The sequence below is a fragment of the Pelobates fuscus genome, chromosome 1 (genome assembly GCF_036172605.1).
Source record: "Pelobates fuscus isolate aPelFus1 chromosome 1, aPelFus1.pri, whole genome shotgun sequence".
NCBI classification, from domain to species: domain Eukaryota; kingdom Metazoa; phylum Chordata; class Amphibia; order Anura; family Pelobatidae; genus Pelobates; species Pelobates fuscus.
Genome location: NC_086317.1, coordinates 209139685 through 209158081, shown reverse-complemented (window position 1 = coordinate 209158081; position 18397 = coordinate 209139685). Strand labels below are relative to the sequence as shown.

At 37.8% G+C, this 18397-nt stretch overlaps 1 protein-coding gene across 1 annotated transcript; it reads right to left on the bottom strand.

Annotated features, from left to right (window-relative positions):
* Positions 1-1747: 1747 nt before the first annotated feature.
* LOC134609230 (replication protein A 32 kDa subunit-like) lies at positions 1748-16311 on the bottom strand. The gene is made up of 8 exons (XM_063452887.1): positions 16294-16311; positions 15519-15620; positions 14190-14303; positions 13484-13558; positions 12664-12777; positions 11374-11487; positions 10618-10712; positions 1748-1969 (listed from the first exon to the last, which is right to left on the bottom strand). Exons 1-8 carry the CDS (start codon positions 16309-16311, stop codon positions 1885-1887), a joined length of 717 nt encoding a protein of 238 aa, XP_063308957.1. The 3' UTR covers positions 1748-1884.
* Positions 16312-18397: the final 2086 nt, after the last annotated feature.

Here is an 18397-nt window from a genome sequence, read left to right as displayed (position 1 = left end):
GCCTGTATGTCTTTGTACGTATGTGTCTGTATGCCTGTATGTCTCTGTATACCTGTATATGTATGTGTCTGTATGACGGTATGTCTCTGTATGCGTGTATGTCTTTGTATGCCTGTATGTATGTATGTATGTATGCGTCTGTATGCCTGGATGTCTCTGTATGTATATTTCTGTATGTCTATGTATGTATGTGTCTGTATGACGGTATGCCTCTGTATGTATGTCTATATGCCTGCATGTATGTCTCTGTCTGTGTCTGTATGTCTCTGTATGATTATTTCTGTGTTTGTATGAACCTTATTTTAAACGAGGGTGGGGGGCACCAAAATGCATCTTCGCCTGTGTAACTAAAAATCCTAGCACCGGTCCTGGCTTGATGCCTTTCTCAAGGGGATCTTTGTCAGTGTACATAAGGTAATAATGGTGTATTTAACCCATTAGGGACTGAGGAAATTGTACAATTTCTGATCAAAATGACCCCTGGAATTTGAGGTATTTATTTGTTCAACCAAAAGTGTACCTCTTTCATATTAAGTGCACCCAAACAGATTATATATCATTTTGTTCAAGAGAAACCAGGCTTTTTTACAAATATTTCTATTTGAAACATAACTGAACACTTATTTGTATTCCTTACACAGTATATAATCCCTTTAAGAGGCTATGGTTTTTTTCTTATAAGCATGTTTATTATATAAAAAAAATTGTGCAGTACCAACTCATGCCATATATTGTTTTATCGCGAATTGCTGGTATCTGCTGTTGTGGCAATATCGGCATGCATGTACCTTCTATGCACAACAAAAATAAAAGAAAGAAAACTATATATATATATATATATATATATTTTTTTTTTCTTTATTCTTTTATTTTTGTTGTAGTTTTGTATATAGTTTATACTCAGTTTGCAAACACTTCTATATTGTATATGTGAATAGGTCATCTGTTAAAATGGTGGTATTGCACTTATGATATGCACTTTATTACATTGCTATTTTTTGTATTAAATATTTTTTGTATAATAACATGGGTGTGCTATTTGACTTTTACTGTGTACTTGCTATCCTAAATAGGTAACAGCAATTTCCATTTAGCACCTAAAAAAGTTATCTGCAGTTATCATGAAACCCCTGCAGCTGAACGCTACCTACACTAATTACTTTAATTGCATTTATAGTCACAGCTCTACAACATTTATAGCACAATCACCACTAGAATGAGCTGTAATTGTAAGTTTCTGCCAAACAATATTTAAACTATGTGAGTTTTGCCATCAGAACAAATACAAATCTCTAAAAACAAAGTAATTAGCAATGGTAATTTTTTTGTAAATTTTATTTACATATCTTCAAAATATTTAGATGTTAAAAATATTTTTTTTGTAGGGAACAAAATTGCAAAGAAAGAAAAAAAAAATGGTTGTGTGGAAGACACTTTAAAATCTCAAAGGTTTAAGTGTCACTTGAGAAGTGTATGCTGAATCCTCTCAACATTACCAGAAAATATCTATAGGGATTCGTGTAATCTACTTGTTAAGATGTAAAACCATCTTCAATTTTCCAATACTATAGCCTGCCTAATTGTTTTATACTGAAAGTAAAGTTTTCAGAGGATGAGAAAAAAAAAACAAAAAACATGGAAATAGTTCTCAGTGTATGGTGTAGGCCTCTCCTAAATGAGGATTATGAGCCTATGACTAACCCATATACATCTCATCTTGCTACAGGAAATCCATTTTATTGCGTGGGGGAAAGAGGCAGGGAGTGAGGTGCAAGAATCCTGAAAATGATGACACATAAGCCACATATCCACGCTATAGAAGTCAGGACACAGTTTCTTCTGTTGCACCACTCAACCACAGATGCAATGCATAATTTGCTTTTCTTAATCTCCATCTGTTGACTTGAAATGGTCATCATCCACTGTGGAATAAATATGTCCCTCGTTGCTAAGGAACTCCAATGCTTGTCTGAGGGCAAATAGCAAGAATAAGTAGAATGTTATTTCATGTAATAGGATCTTAATTATTGGCCATATTTTAAAATTAAATCTTTACAATTTTGTTCAACTACCATTCACAAATCTAGCAGGTACATATAAAATAGGCCTTGCGTAGATTAAATCCTAAAAAATATATACATTCAAAGATAAGAACTATATGGCCAGAAGTATAGACAGACACCTGACAGTCTTTATGAGATATTAGACAAGCAATTCCAAACCATGGGCATTAATATAAAGTTGGTACCCTGCTTGCACATATACACAGTTACCACTCTTCTTTAACCCCATAAGGACGTAGGCAGTTGTAGCGCAAATTCCAGGTTTTGTTTTCATCTAAACTTGTACATGTTGTTCAACCATAATTCACCCACACATATCATTTTGTTCAGGAGAAACAGGACTTTAATTTCACATCAAATATTTATATATTAAACATAATTTAATATGAAAAAATATGAAACAAAATGTGAGAAATTAAGAATTTTATTTTTGCATGGCATTTTAACTGTGAATGTCATAATACTGTTAGCCGTTACTGCAATAAAGTACACATTTGTATTCAGCGATGTCTCCAGAGTACAAAAGTACCCCCGTTGTACAGGTTTTATGGTGTTTTGGTAAGTTACAGGGTCAAATATAGCACATTACATTTTTCAGTTTATACACATTGAAATTTGCCAGACTGGACAGGTTGCCTTTGAGACCGTACAGTAGCCCAGGAATGAAAGTTACCCCCATGATAGCATACCATTTGCAAAAGTAGACAACCCAAGGTATTACAAATGGGGTGGATTTTTTGTAGCCACTTGGTCAAAAAACACGAGCCAAAGTTAGCGTTCAAATTTGTTTTCTGCATTTTTCACACACAAACAAATATGAACGCTAATTTTGGCTTGTGTTTGTGACCAAGTGGTCGCAAAAAAAAAAAATGACTGGACCCTTTGCAAATGGTATGCAGGGTAATTCTCATTCTGTGCTACCAATCATTCTCAAAGGCAACATAACTAATCTGGCAAATTTCAATGTGGGGAAAAAGGAAATGCAAGCCTTATATTTGACTAACTTTTCGAAACAGCAAAAAACCTGCACATCAAGCTTGTCAAACTTGCGTCCCACAATGAATATATTTGCGGCCCACCTGCCCCCGGGACGATATTTCCTGTCTGATTCTGGTCTTCCCTCCCACGTCTGCAAGAGGGCAGAGTGGCTGTGTCTGCAGAACAGGCCAGCCATTCTGCCTCTCCTCTTACTCGCAGTACCAGAGGAAGAGCAGAGCTGGAACTTGAGGACGGCTTATCTTAAGGTAGGGGAAGAGGCGTTTGGGGAACGGGGCCAGTGAATTAAACTGAGGGAGTAGGCACTATATTAATTTGGGAGAGGGAGGTATTAGAGGGAGGGGTTGCTGTATTAATTTGGGGGAAGGAGTGGGCCTGTGTATTAGAGTGGTGGAGGGGGGCAATGTGTTAAATTAGGAGGAGGGCAGTGTATTAGAATGGTAATTGGGAGAGACAGAAGTGTATTAGATTAAGGGGCAGTGAATTAGAATGGGGGAAGGGGGCAGTGTATTAGCTTGGGTCTGCATGGAGGCGCTGAACGCTCTCCTTGGAGATGCTGATTGGCCGCGCAACTGTTTGCCACACATTCACAATAGCTTCCCAATGCTTTCCTATGGGAAAGCATTGGATTTGGCCAAGATCATAAAGTTTAATGATCTCCGCCAAAGTGAAGAACACACTCGTGTTATTTGTTTTATTAGAGCTGTGAAACTGCATATATTCACCATTTTAGTCCCATTACCAAACTGCTCTGAATATGTCATGGCAGTTGGACTGAAACATTGGTTACATGCAAATACATGTGTCCTTAGAATAAATTTGCTCTTTTGTTTACTGTGAAGCCCTACGAGTGTAAGGACGTCAAATGTCAGGCAACATTTTTATACTGTACTTTTCAAAATTTTCTATGAAAACTGAAGTTTTTGCATTTTTGTGGCTCACAAACTTAAACCTGGTTTATTTGGCCCGTGTTAGCCTTTGACATGCTTGCTGTACATGGTGGGTACTGTTATACTCCGGAGACTTCGCTGAACACAAACAGTGTTTCAAAACCGTAAAACGTATCACAACAATTACATTGTCAGTGAAAGTGCCCCGTTTATGTGTGAAAAATGCAACACTTTTGTTTCGTTATTGTTGTGATAAGTTTTACGGTTTTGAAACACTAATATTTGTGTTTAGAGATCTATATACACATTTGACTTGTATATATGTATTATCAGAATACAGTTCAAACGAATTTAAACAGGAATACAATTTTTTTTGTTTCTCAATTGATTTATTTTTAATATATAATTAGAATATATATATATATATATATATATATATATATTCTAATTATATATTAAAAATAAATCAATTGAGAAACAAAAAAAATTGTATATATATGTGTATATATGTGTGTATATATATATATATATATATATATATATATATAAATAATGCACGTACATATAAAAGTACTTGGATAATACATACATATGATCCAAGTACTTTTTCTTTAATTTATGAACGGTTTTACAATTTTATTTTAACTTAAACCTTTTTTGCAGACACGAGGGTGGACAGCCTGGGAGTTCGGGCAGTCCCCCTGCAGGCACTGCATAAGCCAGCTATTCCAGCCATGTAATCGAGAGGACCCCGCGATCATATTTTATGGATCAGGCAGAGGGGGCTGCCTGAGCTCCCAAGCAGACCCAAGGATCACGACCACCGGCGTGGGATCAGCGGGGACGTTCTATGCCACCCTCTGGCGTTTAGAGCTACCCCAAAAAGGACTGCATAGAACGCCCGCTGTCCTAAAGAGGTTAAAGGTCTACTACAAGATTTTGTATTGTGTGTGAGAATGTGGGCTTATTCAGCCAAAACCGCATTTGTAGCATATATAGGATGCTACAGAATCGGTACCAAGCATCTGTCCATGAATGCTAAATATGTATATGGTCTTCGGGACATCGTCATTACAACTATGCCATGGACAAGTAGTACGTTAGGGGGGTGTAAGCTTTCAAACTAGACACTTTTTATCAATATGGTAAGTACAATGCATTAATAGCTTTAAATTTTGAGCCAACTTAGGGCTCTAATGAATGTGAGTGGGCATACCAGAAAACATTAATATTTATTTTCCCTATATTATAATGTCTACTGTCTGCACAATTGTAGTTCTATTTTTGAGGTATATGTGCTGATAAAAGGAGATTTTATACAGGGATATTATGTGTGGTTGTTGCACGTTGCTTGGCGATTTGCACATTTATATATTTGCACTTTTTTAAAAGTTATTGTTGCACATATGGAATATTGGTCATTGTGTTGATTAATGTATTGCTGTATAAGCTGGGTTATTTGATAAGCATTTTTAAAAGTTTTTTTGCAACTTGTTAAAGTAATTGTTTATCCCATTGAAATTTGAGAGTAGTATTGCATTTCATAAGGGTGTTTACAGTATTTAACTTTATGTTAAGCTTAGGAAATCTCAGTTTGTTTGCATTTTAGAGATTATTTTTACAGTTATAGTTATAGTTATTTTGTAAGTGCCTTAAAATATAACTTGTTTTATTCCTTCTCATAACTTATTTTGCCATTCCTTTTCTGCTCATTTTTACAACAGATACTATATAAATCACCCAAAATAAACTTTGACCCACAAACTCTGTTGCGCATCTATAACCGCCAAAAACAAACTAAATAGTTTCAAAATTTTGTCCTGAGTTTAGAAATACCCAATGTTAACATGTTCTTAGCTTTTTTTTTTGCACGTTATAGGGCTATAAGTACAAGTAGGACATTGCGGTTTCAAAATATATATTATTAAAATGTATTAATAGTGACATTGTAACACTTATCTGTCAGAATTCTCTGAATCACATATACATTTTTTATTTTTTATTTTTTTTTTAAAGTAGACAATCCAGGGTATTCAATATGGGGTATGTCCAGTCTTTTTTAGTAGCCACATTTATATTTGTGTGTTAAAAATGCAGAAAATTAGGAACACTAACTTTGGCCAGTGTTTGTGACTAAGTGGCTACTAAAAAAGACTGAACATACCCCATTTGCAATAACCTGGGTTGTATTTTTTTGCAAATGGTATGCCATCATGGAGGTAATTCTCATTCCTGGGCTACCACACGCTCTCAAAGGCAACATAACCAATCTGGAAAATTACAATGTAAAAAAAAAAACAAAAAAAACTGAAAATCAAGCCTTATATTGACCCTATAACTTTCAAAAACACTATAAAACCAGTAAATTGGAGGTACTGTTATACTCGGGAGACTCGCTGAACACACATATTAGTGTTTCAAAACAGTAAAACGTATCACAACAATATCTGTGAAAGTGCCATATGTGTGAAAAATGCACACACACACACACACAAAAAAATTACATAAATATGCACATAGAAAATTACACACACACACAGTATATATGATAGGATACTATATGGGGGTGTAATCAATCACTCCTTAGCATAGATTGATGTTGTGCTAGCCCAATGAAAACAGGTTGCACGACATGACGTTAGGAGGAGGCGTGACGATTCACGTCATTCGCCATCCTCTCTCTGGATAGGCTGAATACAGGCTTGTCTGTGATGATCAGCTGTGAGTATTCCCCTCATTAGGGGTGTATATTTACCGGCTCTTGAGGCTCATACATGTAATAGCTCCTGACGACTGCGTATATACACGCCGAAACGCGCGTCAAGCGCTTTTCACTTTAACTTATGTTTCCGCTTGATAGCACTTAGTATTTTGTTTTCAGAAGTTAGTGTTTAATAGGCATCTTTTTTGACCGGACGTAGGGAATGGCGTTTCAAGTGTAGTTAGTTCAGTGGGGCACTCCGTATTTTGGGGCTAGATTTATCCACCCTGGCTGACTCTACATTGGCAGGCAGATCTATATAGATAGTAAGGGGGCTCTCTACCAAATATACCCACTATCTATATCAGTACGCTTGTTGGGATTCTCTACCTCTACTACCTAGCGCAATTGAGCTACTTATTTCCGGTCTCTTTTCATGCTCCCTAGACTTTCCAATCATTCTTTCTTTCTGTATAGTCAGAACTACCATTTAGGATCCCCTTGTTTGTTTCAAGGGTCTCCTCTCTTTACATTGTCTTTATTTTGGGTTATCCCCTGTCTAGTAGTTCTGTGATCGGTATCATCTAGGATAGATTTCACACGTTTAGTTGTGACCGTGTGTATTCATTCCTTTTTCTCGTTTCCTACTTACTCATCTGAGCAATGCTCTTTTCATTTTCTCTCCTCTCCCTCATCAAAATATCTTACACCCACTTCTCAACAAAATCACATCCACATTAATCCCACTTTATCCATTCTTTCTCTCCTGCTCCCACCCAATCGCATACTAGACCCCACCAAATAAAGCCCATTCACACCACCTGTCACTATCTCTCCTCCTACTTCTAGCACCTGGTGACGTCTCTCCCAACCCAGGGCCCTTTACCTCGTCTGCTCACACAAAACTAGAAATCATGCAAACGTCATCCAAATACCCTGCAGTTTATCCTCCTCTACCAACATTCAGTGTGTACTCTGGAACACCGTTCCATCTGTAGCAATATTAAAAACAGCCATACACGACCTCTTCATCTCCAATTCCCTCACACTACTAGCATTCACTGAGACCTGGCTTTCCCCTCTGATACCGCTACTCCGGGTTCTTAATGTTTCGGTGGGCTACAAGTCTCCCACACTCCACTGTAAAGGCAGCGGTGTAGGCATCCTTCTCTCACTTCAATGTACCTTTCCAGCCATCCTCCCTGCCCTATCCTTTACTTCCTTTGAAGTTCACACTGTCCACATATTTAAGTCCACTCCTTTAAGAATTGCCATCATCTACCGCCCTCCCAGTCATCCTAGGCTATTCATTGAACACTTTTCTTCCTGGCTACTCCACTTTCTCTCCTCTAGCACTCCTTCCCTCATACTTGGGAACTTTAACATCCCAATCAAAAACCTCAACTGCCCTGATGCCTCCCGTCTGCAACCTCCTCCTTCGGCCTCACACAGTGGTCTACTTCAGCAACTCACAGCAGGAAACACTCTTGACCTGATCTTCACCAATCTCTGTACTACCTCTAATCTCTCCACTGTTCCATTTCCTTTATCTGACCACTATCTGCTGACCTTTGACATCAGCATACCCCCATACCCACATTTCACCACCCTCAACTCTCCAATCTCACAGAAACCTCCACTGTCTTGATCTCCACCATTTCTCCAAACTCCAAATTCCTTTTACCCATCTCAAATCTCACTTGCCTCTTATCTAGACATCATTGCACCCCCTACATTTAAACGCAGCAAGCCTTCCCATTTACAACCATGACACACCAAGCTGATCAGATATCTCAAAAAATGTTCCAGAACTGCTGAACGCTGTTTGAGAAAGTCTGACTCTGCACCTGACTTCCTCCACTATAAGTTTATGCTGCGCTCCTTTTGTCTGCAAAAGTAAATTACTTCAACACCTTCATAAGCAAACTGTCCCGCCAACCAAAATACCTCTTTCACATTTTTAATGCTTACTTCGCCCTGTTGCTCACCCTCCTCCGACCATCCTGTCCGCATCAAACTTTGCAACTCACTTCACCGAGGAGATTTCTATAACCAGGGAAGATATCTCTAACCTCTCTCCCTCCCCTTCCAATACATCACCCAACCACACTCACTCACTCCACTGTTCTTTGCTCATTTGCACCTACTACAACGGAAGAGGTTTCTGCTCTACTTCGGTCCTCCCGCCCCACCACCTGTTCCCTCGTATCTCACTCTCACTAAAATTTCCAATCTCTCCCTTTCCCTTCACACTTTAGGCATGCAATCATAATGCCTATTCTGGAAAAGCCCTACCCCCCATCCAACTATTGCCCTATATCGCTACTGCCATTTGCCTCCAAGATCCATGAGAGAGTTGTGTATGCAAGATTAACAGACTTCCTCGAATTAAACTCTGCTGTACCCGCTTCAGTCTGGATTCCGCGCTCGTCACTGTTGAAATAGCTGTGACCAATTTAATCACTGCTAAATCTCGCAGCCATTACTCTATCCTAATTCTCCTTGATCTTTCTGCTGCCTTTGACACTGTTGATCATCAACAGCTTCTTCTCATTCTCCATAATCTCGGTCTATGAGATACTGCTCTCTCCTGGTGCTCCTCCGACCTCTCCCAGCGCTTTTTCAGTGTTGCTTTCTCTGGCTCTGCCTCTTCTCCCCAACCCCTCTCTGTTGGCATTCCCCAAGGGTCTGTCCTTGGTCCCCTACTGTTCACCATCTATACTGCCTTTCCTGGTAAACTCATCAGCTCCTCTGGCTTTCATTATCATTTATATGCCGATGACACGCAAATCTACCTGTTCTCTCCTGACCTCTCTGCCCATCTTGACTCGTAGCTCCGACTGCCTCTCCACGATTTCCAACTGGATGGCTGCTCACTTCCTTAAATTCAACCTGTCCAAAACAGAACGTCTGGTCTTTCCTCCCTCAAGTGTTGTTACTCCCATGTCGGTCTCCCTCCAAGTCAACGGTGCTACCATCACTTCTACCTCGCAGCCTAGGTGTTCTTTGACTGCGACCTCTCCTTCACCCCTAACGTCCAGTGGATCACCAAATTCTGCCACTTTCACCTCAAAAACATATTTAAACACCAGACGCAGCTAAGGTCCTGGGTCCATGCCGTTATTTCTCGCCTCGACTACTGCAATCCCCTTCTCAGTGGTCTTACGTGTTCCCAGATTGCACTGCTGCAATCTATAATGAATGCGGCGGCGAGGCTCATTAATCCACCCATTGTACAGCGCTACGGAATTGGCTTGTGATATATACATATATAAAATTTAATTCTAAGTGTATTTTGATATAACTATATATTATCAATAGTTAGAATAAAAATTATATATCATTTTTTAATTGACTTATTTATATTTTAGAATATATACACACAATATACAGTTATATATACATGTGTAATTTAATTCTAATTGTATTTATATATTAATATATGTATAGATTATATAAAAATACACACACACACACACAATATATACATACATACATTTATATTTTGATTTAATAACATTTATTTTACAGATGCAGGGAGACTGCCTGTCAGTTTAGGCAGTCCCCCTGCAGGCAGATACATGGACTCCTATTGCGGCCATGTGACCAGTCTTTCAGAGCAATGACATGGCCTGCAGGGGGCCTAATTTGCAGAGGGGGAACGGTCAGGACTGTCCCCCCCAGACCGGGAGCAACACCGATTGCGAGCGGAGGAACGGCAGCGTTCGGGTAAGTAATATAATTGCAGCAAACTTACTAGGAACATCTGCGGTCCCTAAGGACCGTTTGTCTGATGTACCTAGTACGTCCGTAGTCCTTAAGGAGTTAGTAATGCTAAAATTTTAAAAATGCAATTTCTCTATACATACACACAAGACTCCAAGGCTATCCCACTTTGTTGAGGCTGGCTGGCAGCTAGATTTTACTAGCAAGTAACTAGTTGCTTGACACCAGAACAGATACATACTTGATTGTGTTCACATTAATTCCTTGAAGCCTTGCCTTCAGATCATCTAATGCCATTCCTTCACTCCCTCTGTAGCTTTTAATCAGATTCAAAATCTAGAATGGAGGGGAAAAACATTGCACACATTTATCATTTAAGAAGAAGAAAAAAAAAAAAAAACAGACTGCTCATGAATGATAACGGAAATTGCATGTTTAGATCATTAGCACTTTTCCAAGCAAAAAAAAAAAGCAGCAAACAAAAACATATAGGGTCATTAAGTCTGCACAGTAATCCTATCCTCATCATGACAAACTTCCTCCATATAAACAAAAATAAACCTAAGTGACAGAGTTTTGTTTTTTTAATAAAAGTTTACAAACCTTTTGAAAATATGACGATGAGATTCTTTACAAGACAAAAGATGCAGCTCAGTCACATTTCACACAAGTATTTGCTCTCTCCTGTGATAAGCAGTGATTTTCAATTACAACATAGCTTGTTGCAATTAAAAGCCTATTGTTAAATCAGAGGCTAATATAAGCACACCGTGACTAACTGGGTTGGAGAAAGCTTTTGGCTATTCCTGCCTGACGTTTGCATTTTGATTTTAATTTGCAGCAGAGCAGAGTTTATGGAATAACCCTAAGGTTTAGGGCAAGTAGGGTAATGGCAGGTTAGGCATTTTAAGTACTTCATGAACTTAAAGTCTAATTTTCCATCTTATATAGTATGTGTGCATTACATAAAACCACCATTTCATATATATATATGTACCTGGCTCTGATGTGGCGTCAGCCCATTAATTGGCATGTCATTTGCTCCTGCAGTCTCCCCCATTCCCACGCGTCCAGGTGTGCTGAGGACCATGGCAGATCCACCTCCTGAAGCCTAACACAAGAGACGGACATCATATTAGGAAAAACAAAACTGAAAAAACTATTACAGAATTAAATGGAATCAAAGGAATTAAAAGCCTCAGAAGTTTGACACTGGAGCCTCGTACAGGATCAAAAGTCGCAGTAGGAGGACCTGGAGCTGCTTTGCAAGGAAAGCTTTCCAGAAGCAGAAGACTCTTCCATATGTGCGGTCTCAATTATAAACAAGAATACAAACCAGCACCCCCTCCACCCAACCCGAAATAAATATAGACCACTGCCACACAATCCATGGATTTACACTATTTCTACACAGCTATCTGCAGCTTCCACTGCGTAGCCTTTAACATTGCATGACAAAGTAGAACCAATATAGCAAACATTACTAAGGAAAGACCCCTCCAGGAAGAATAGTGTCTGAATTTGCAAGGAATGAACATGCAAAATACCTATTAAAGCAATCTTTATACAATTATTATTTTTATTTTTTTTTAAATTGCAGTTTTACAGTGTCACTACAAGACATAGTTCACAAAACATTGTTAGTTTATAGACAAATTGCTTCAACCAGCGATGTTGAACAGGGAGGGCTGGGGAGGTTAGGGCCATGCAACTCCCCCCTCTGCAGGGCCAGCAGCGCTACCTTTCAATGTGCCTGCGAGCCTTGCAAAAAAGGGGCCATTATGGGCCAGTTGGAGGCTCAAAAATATAATTTCCTGACCTGTTGCTCAGAGAGCACACATCTTATGCTGGGTGTAGAGCAAGTGTATGGCTTCCATGAGCAGCAGGCAGTTCAGAATGTTGCTGCGGGTTACCATGGCAACGCTCCAAAACTGAAAACCAGAGGGAGAGACAGGAGGCTCTATATACACTGGACAACTAAGGATCTTTATAATGTCACCTCCCCTTGCCCGAGAGGGATGAAGGGATACATACATAACAGAATAAACCTTAGTATTTGGAGCGCTTGCTTTTCCTGGCATTTTTTTTTTCAGGGCCAAGCTTTGTGGTGGGGTTGCCAAATTATTTTGGGGCTCAAGTCCCAGGTGTTTCCTAACCCTAGCGATGGCCCCGGATTTAACTAAATTAAACCTTAAACAACCAGCTCACTACTGCAGATAAAAACAAACTGTAGCCTCAGGATATCCATGTGAGGGATGGAGAGAACCACATTTGACTATAAACATACCTGACCCTGGGAATTTAGGATCATGTGAGCTTGTACAACCTCCAGCATGTGTGATATAAATTCATTCATGTCTTCAATAGGTGCAATCTTAAATGCTACAACACTCTTCTTATTCTGAAAAGAGGGGGGGGGGAGCAATTGTTAAGTTAATTCAATTTGTTATGACCATTTTAAAAATGGTATAAGCACCTGTGAACTTAAATTATTTACAAGAAAAATTGTGCTTCCACACTTTATATATTATAACCATGACAAAAATATAGCACACTACATGTGAATAGTGGGTAATGCAGAGTATACTGCTACATTGGACTTGGCTGATAAAAAATTTGAACAGAATGTTGGATATTTGTAAAATTAGTAGGAAATAAATGTTTCTCTTACTTGCACCTCTAACTGGTATAATTCAGTTTATCAGAGGACAATGTCAACATACATACATAATTCACACACCTGGATTTTTCCAGAGAGATCGATGCCATTTCCTCACTCATAAGCAATACACCCACAATTGACCATTCACATGTGTAGTGGTTTTCAAAATAATTTTAAAGGGATTAACTGGGCAACCAAACCAGCCCCTGTTTTACCTGCATTTCACAAATATCCAAATCTGAAAAGCCTGAATGAGGCATTTGCATGTGATTTCAAAAATCAGAATTTGATTTTGTGGATAACTTGGGCCATGAATAACACCAACATTGGCATAACCACAGCTGGGTTTTTTTCTGACAATTTGAAGCGAATATGTGAATTGTCATTTTCAATTTTTCTTACTGGAAAACCAAGCAAAAAAAAAAACAAAAAACCTGTGTGTTACCTGGAAGGAGCGAAGATGACCTGCTACTTTAACGTAGCTATTAGGCGGTACCACAATGCTCTCACAACTTGCTTCCTGCAAGTAAGGATACAGTTGCACATTAATACAGTTACAGTTTGTAAGAGACAAGCAGTTATTAACTTAGAATTCACTCAAGTCTATTACATAACCAAATGAGATTTTGGCAAATTACTGACAGCATGCAGTCTTCCTCATCGCGTGCACTGTAAGCATTCAAAATACCAACCCACTTCCTCTGTAAGACCTCTATAGCCTCTCCTTCGGATTACATCACTGTTTTTAAACATTGTGAAATCCAACTTGATGCAAATTTGAGGAACTGTAATAGTAATGTTATTACAGATCCTCAACATAGAATTATGCATTTTGCTTTCTTGTAAACACTACATGTTTATACAATCACCTGCCCTTAGTCTCTGTGTACCAGCTACCAAAGATGTGACATTAAATGAGAGTAAGCAGGGCTCATAATTTCCACTTGCCATTAGACAGAAAACATTTTGGAAGTCGAAATTCACCCCTGGTAAGTATGCTTTGAGTATTCCAGGCTTGCAGTTGTGAGTAATTTAGAAGGCCTGGCTACTAACATAGCATTTTAGCTCCTGGGAGTAATCACAAATCCTGCCAGAGCGCCTGCCACCAATGAAATGTAAAATATCCAGTTTAGATTACAGAGATAGCTTACATCTGTGTCCACCCACTGTCTGACATCCATTGGTGCTGCCGTCATGTCATCCACTTTATAAAGAATATTTGTTGGAGCCTTTTCAGCATGTCTGACTATTCCAACAATTGTAACCTGAAAAATATATATGTTTGGGTTATAGACAATATTTAATTGAACAATTACACATATCCTAGATGAGAATACAGATTTAACGGACACTTGAGCAGGCAGAGTTTCCCATCATTACAATGTTGGTTTTTAGCACTCTTCCTTTCACAAGACATTAACATGCTCATGTGGTCATTTACTTTGCGTTACAACATTACTTTACTTCTACTCTTATTTGCTATTGTTTATATTAAATGTACGAAATTTGCTGTATTGTTCAAATTAAATTGCCGAACAATTCTGAATTCTCCTTTACCATGGCTACTACTTAAGCAATTTTTTTTATGTTCTTATCGGACCCAAGCACCATAACTGCCTATACTCTTAGCACAAAAACATCTCCTGTCCATAAACACCGTTGCTTAACCCCTTCATGTTGCCAATCATGTATGCACAATTGTTAGGGTATGCAGCCGTACAATTTTAACCAATACATACTGTTTATGTATATGAGAAGATTATAGATTATGTGGATAGATTATAGATTAACGCTTTTCTGAAATGCATTATTTGGTAGGCATTTTTTTTTGGTCCAACCAAAACATTTGTTTTTGTTCCCATTGAATAGTGCACCATCTATGCATACTGAAATAAAAAAAAAATAAAAAAAATAAAAAAAACACACAACTTAGACATTACAGTTCACAACAGCCAAAATACACTGATTCTGTGGGTGGTTTCATTTGTTAGTGAGTAAGTTAAACTAGGGCTTGATAAGTTTGCTTGTTCAATCGGGCATGTGGTATGATGGTATCCTTTTATACACATGGTGCCTTTCTAATGACTGGTCAGCAATAACTTAACAGAAAGTGTCTGCTGGTTCCTCATTGTTTAGCAGATATGCCTGAAGCATGGCAAATCGAGGCATCTTATTCTGTGCATTTGGCCCCAAAGTTCTTGAAAAAGTGTTGCTTTGTGAAAGTCAAAATACTATATTTTCTATAAGATTCAAAAGTATTAAGCACTAATTTTAAAGACGACAACAAATTAAACCAGACAAAAGGTGGAGATTTGGTCAGAATACCCAAAATCTGAACTGAATTGGCTTTAGAAGATATGATAATTGCCAATTCAGTCAGTATTTGAACATTTTCAATCAGTTTTGTCCGTTGGTCTGGTGTTTAGTAAAATCTGGTGTTTAGTAAAGAGACCTATTCGTTTAGAAGATCAAATACACACCTGAGAAAGCTCAACTTCCCCTATTCTGAAAACCTCATCATTCTGCGTGGCCGAGAGAAGCTGTGATACTGTGCATGGTACGATCTGTTGTGCCCTGGATCTCTGGAAAATAAGCAAACATTTTAAAATACATATTTTATTTATATAGCGCCAGCAAATTCCGTAGCACTGTACAATGGGTGGACTAACAGAAACGTAATTGTAACCAGACAAGTGGATGCATAGCAACAGAGGGCCCTACTCAATGAGCTTACATGCTAGAGGGAGTGATCATATCCCAAAGCATTGGGGGATAAAAAGAGATAACTGAATAATAAGTGCTCTTTAAAGGGTTTCTCCCCCCCCCCCCCCACCCCACCCCCCATCTGTGATCTCTCTCTATGGGTCCTACTGCATAATATATAATACTGTACAATATAAATTCAGCTAATCCAGCATACAAATCCCAGTTTGATTATAACTGGAAATAGCTAACAAAATTCAGACTGTTGTGAATTTCTATTTGAGTGATACAATTGTATCCATACAGAGACATTTTTATTATTGGACTTATTCAACAAAATGCATACTTATGTTTTAACAATTTAATATAAGTAATATCATTTCTTTTTAGCATTGCATCAAACAAGTTTAAAATTTAAAGGTATATACTACTCCTGAAACTATATTGGATTATTCATATTATCAAATATTTTCTTTTCTATTGCACTTACAGGGATACTTTAGTGGAGTCCCTTTTTTCAGTTGAGAGTTAACCTTTAGCTGTGTTCTATACTCTTAAATTAAGGTCCATTTTGGACCTTATCTTTTGATTCCTGTTGCAGCAATTACTGCCTTAATGCAGCGTGGCATGGAAGCCATCAGCCTGTGGCACTGCTGAGGTGTAATGGAAGACCAGGATACTTCAATAGCGGCCATCAGCTCTTCTGCATTGTTCGGTCTCATGTCTCATCTTTCTCTTGGCAATGCCCCATAGATTCTCTATGGGGTTCAGGTCAGGCGAGTTTGATGGCCAATCAAGCACCGTAATCCCACGGTCATTGAACCAGGCTTTGGTGCTTTTGGCAGTGTGGGCAGGTGCCAAGTCCTGCTGGAAAGTGAAGACAGCATGTAAGAGTGGAAGTTTGTGACACATTCCATGAGAGCAGGAGGAGGTCAGGGGAGGAGAGGTAAATTTGTCTACCATCAAATGGTATTGAAATCCAAAGAAGTTAATAAGGTTACAGAGAGAGGCAGTTTAGATGGAAAATAAAAGAAGATGAAGAACAGAGCCTTGGGGAATATCAACTGAGACAGACAAGCAAAGTAACACACTTTGATACAATGTATTTTCTTTCAACTATCTATTTAAAATAAAGAATAGAGAGAAGAAACAAAATGTAACTTTTAATTAATATAGTGTAAAAAATTGATGTAATAAAAAAAATATGAATAAGCAGAGTAAATATAGCTTCTGCTTAGATGGGAGTAAATAAAAACTCCTAAATCACAAAAGGAAAACATTAATAAAGTAATAAAGGAATATAGCCCTATTATTTGGATAACAGAAAGAGATAACAGAAAGAAAGAAATAATAAGAATTCAATAATATCACTCTGTGAGTCAATGGTAGTTAGAAGTAAGAGGAAATACTGCAAAAAGTAGATACAGAATAACAGCAAATGTACCTGCTAGCAAAAGTAACACATGTTGCTGGTCTAAAAAATAGAGAGGAGGGAAAAAGTGTGGTTTGAATACTAGCAGGACACAAGCCCTGCAGAAGATTGTATTTATAGGCAGGAGAGAAAGCTAAAAGTAGAGAGACTAGCTTTCCTACTCTGCTGTGCCTTCAAGGGCACCCCTTAAAAAATACTAGTAACCACCTCCCCTCCTCTAAGTAGAGTAAATATAGTATGTTTAGAAATCACAGAACGAAAATTGGAATAAAAAATAGAAGAAAATGTGCAAATGAAATAAATAAATAAATAAATATAAAATAAAATAATAAATATTGTATGGGTGGTATAGTCTGAATATATTAAAGCATGTCCCTCATCATAGAAGCTACACCATACAAATAACGCCCCAACGCGCGTTTCGCCGTTAAGGCTCTTCTAGGGGATCTATTTAAAATGTAGCATTGTTTGCAAGCCAGGACTGTCCTAAACTAGTATAAATTTACTTTATACTCATTCCTATAGCAACACACCACAGCAAACAAAATAGAAACACAAGTAGAATCTCTGCGTATTTAGTGTGGTCTCTAAAATGATAAAATAACAGCAAAAATAATATATATGTACAATATTAAGAAGTGGCTAAGCATTGTAATAATTAGTCTAAATACCCAATATAAATAGTTCACTTTATCTGCTATGATTCCATACAGCATTCCAGCACGTTTCTGACAACAAAATAATAAAATAAAATAAAAATTATTGAAAATATTTTGTTTAATATTGTAAATATATATATTTTTTAAATCTCCAAATCAACGAAAGATCAGGGTAAAACAAACTCTATAAAAACTCTTGAACCATGAAACTTGGTGATCCCAGAAATGTCCACACCATATTGGACAATTCAATAATGTATTTAACCCCTTAGTGACCAGACCGCTTTTCTATTTTCTTACCGTTTGGGACCCAGGGCTGTTTTTACATTTCTGCAGTATTTATGTTTAGCTGTACATTTCTTTCCTACTCTTTTACTGTACCCACACATATTATATACAGTTTTTCTCGCCATTAAATGGTCTTTCTAAAGATATCATTATTTTTATCATATCATATAATTTACTATAAACAAATTATAAAATATGTTGAAAAAATTAAAAAACACACTATTTAGAACTTTGACCCCCAAAATCTGTTACACATCTACAACCGCCAAAAAACAAC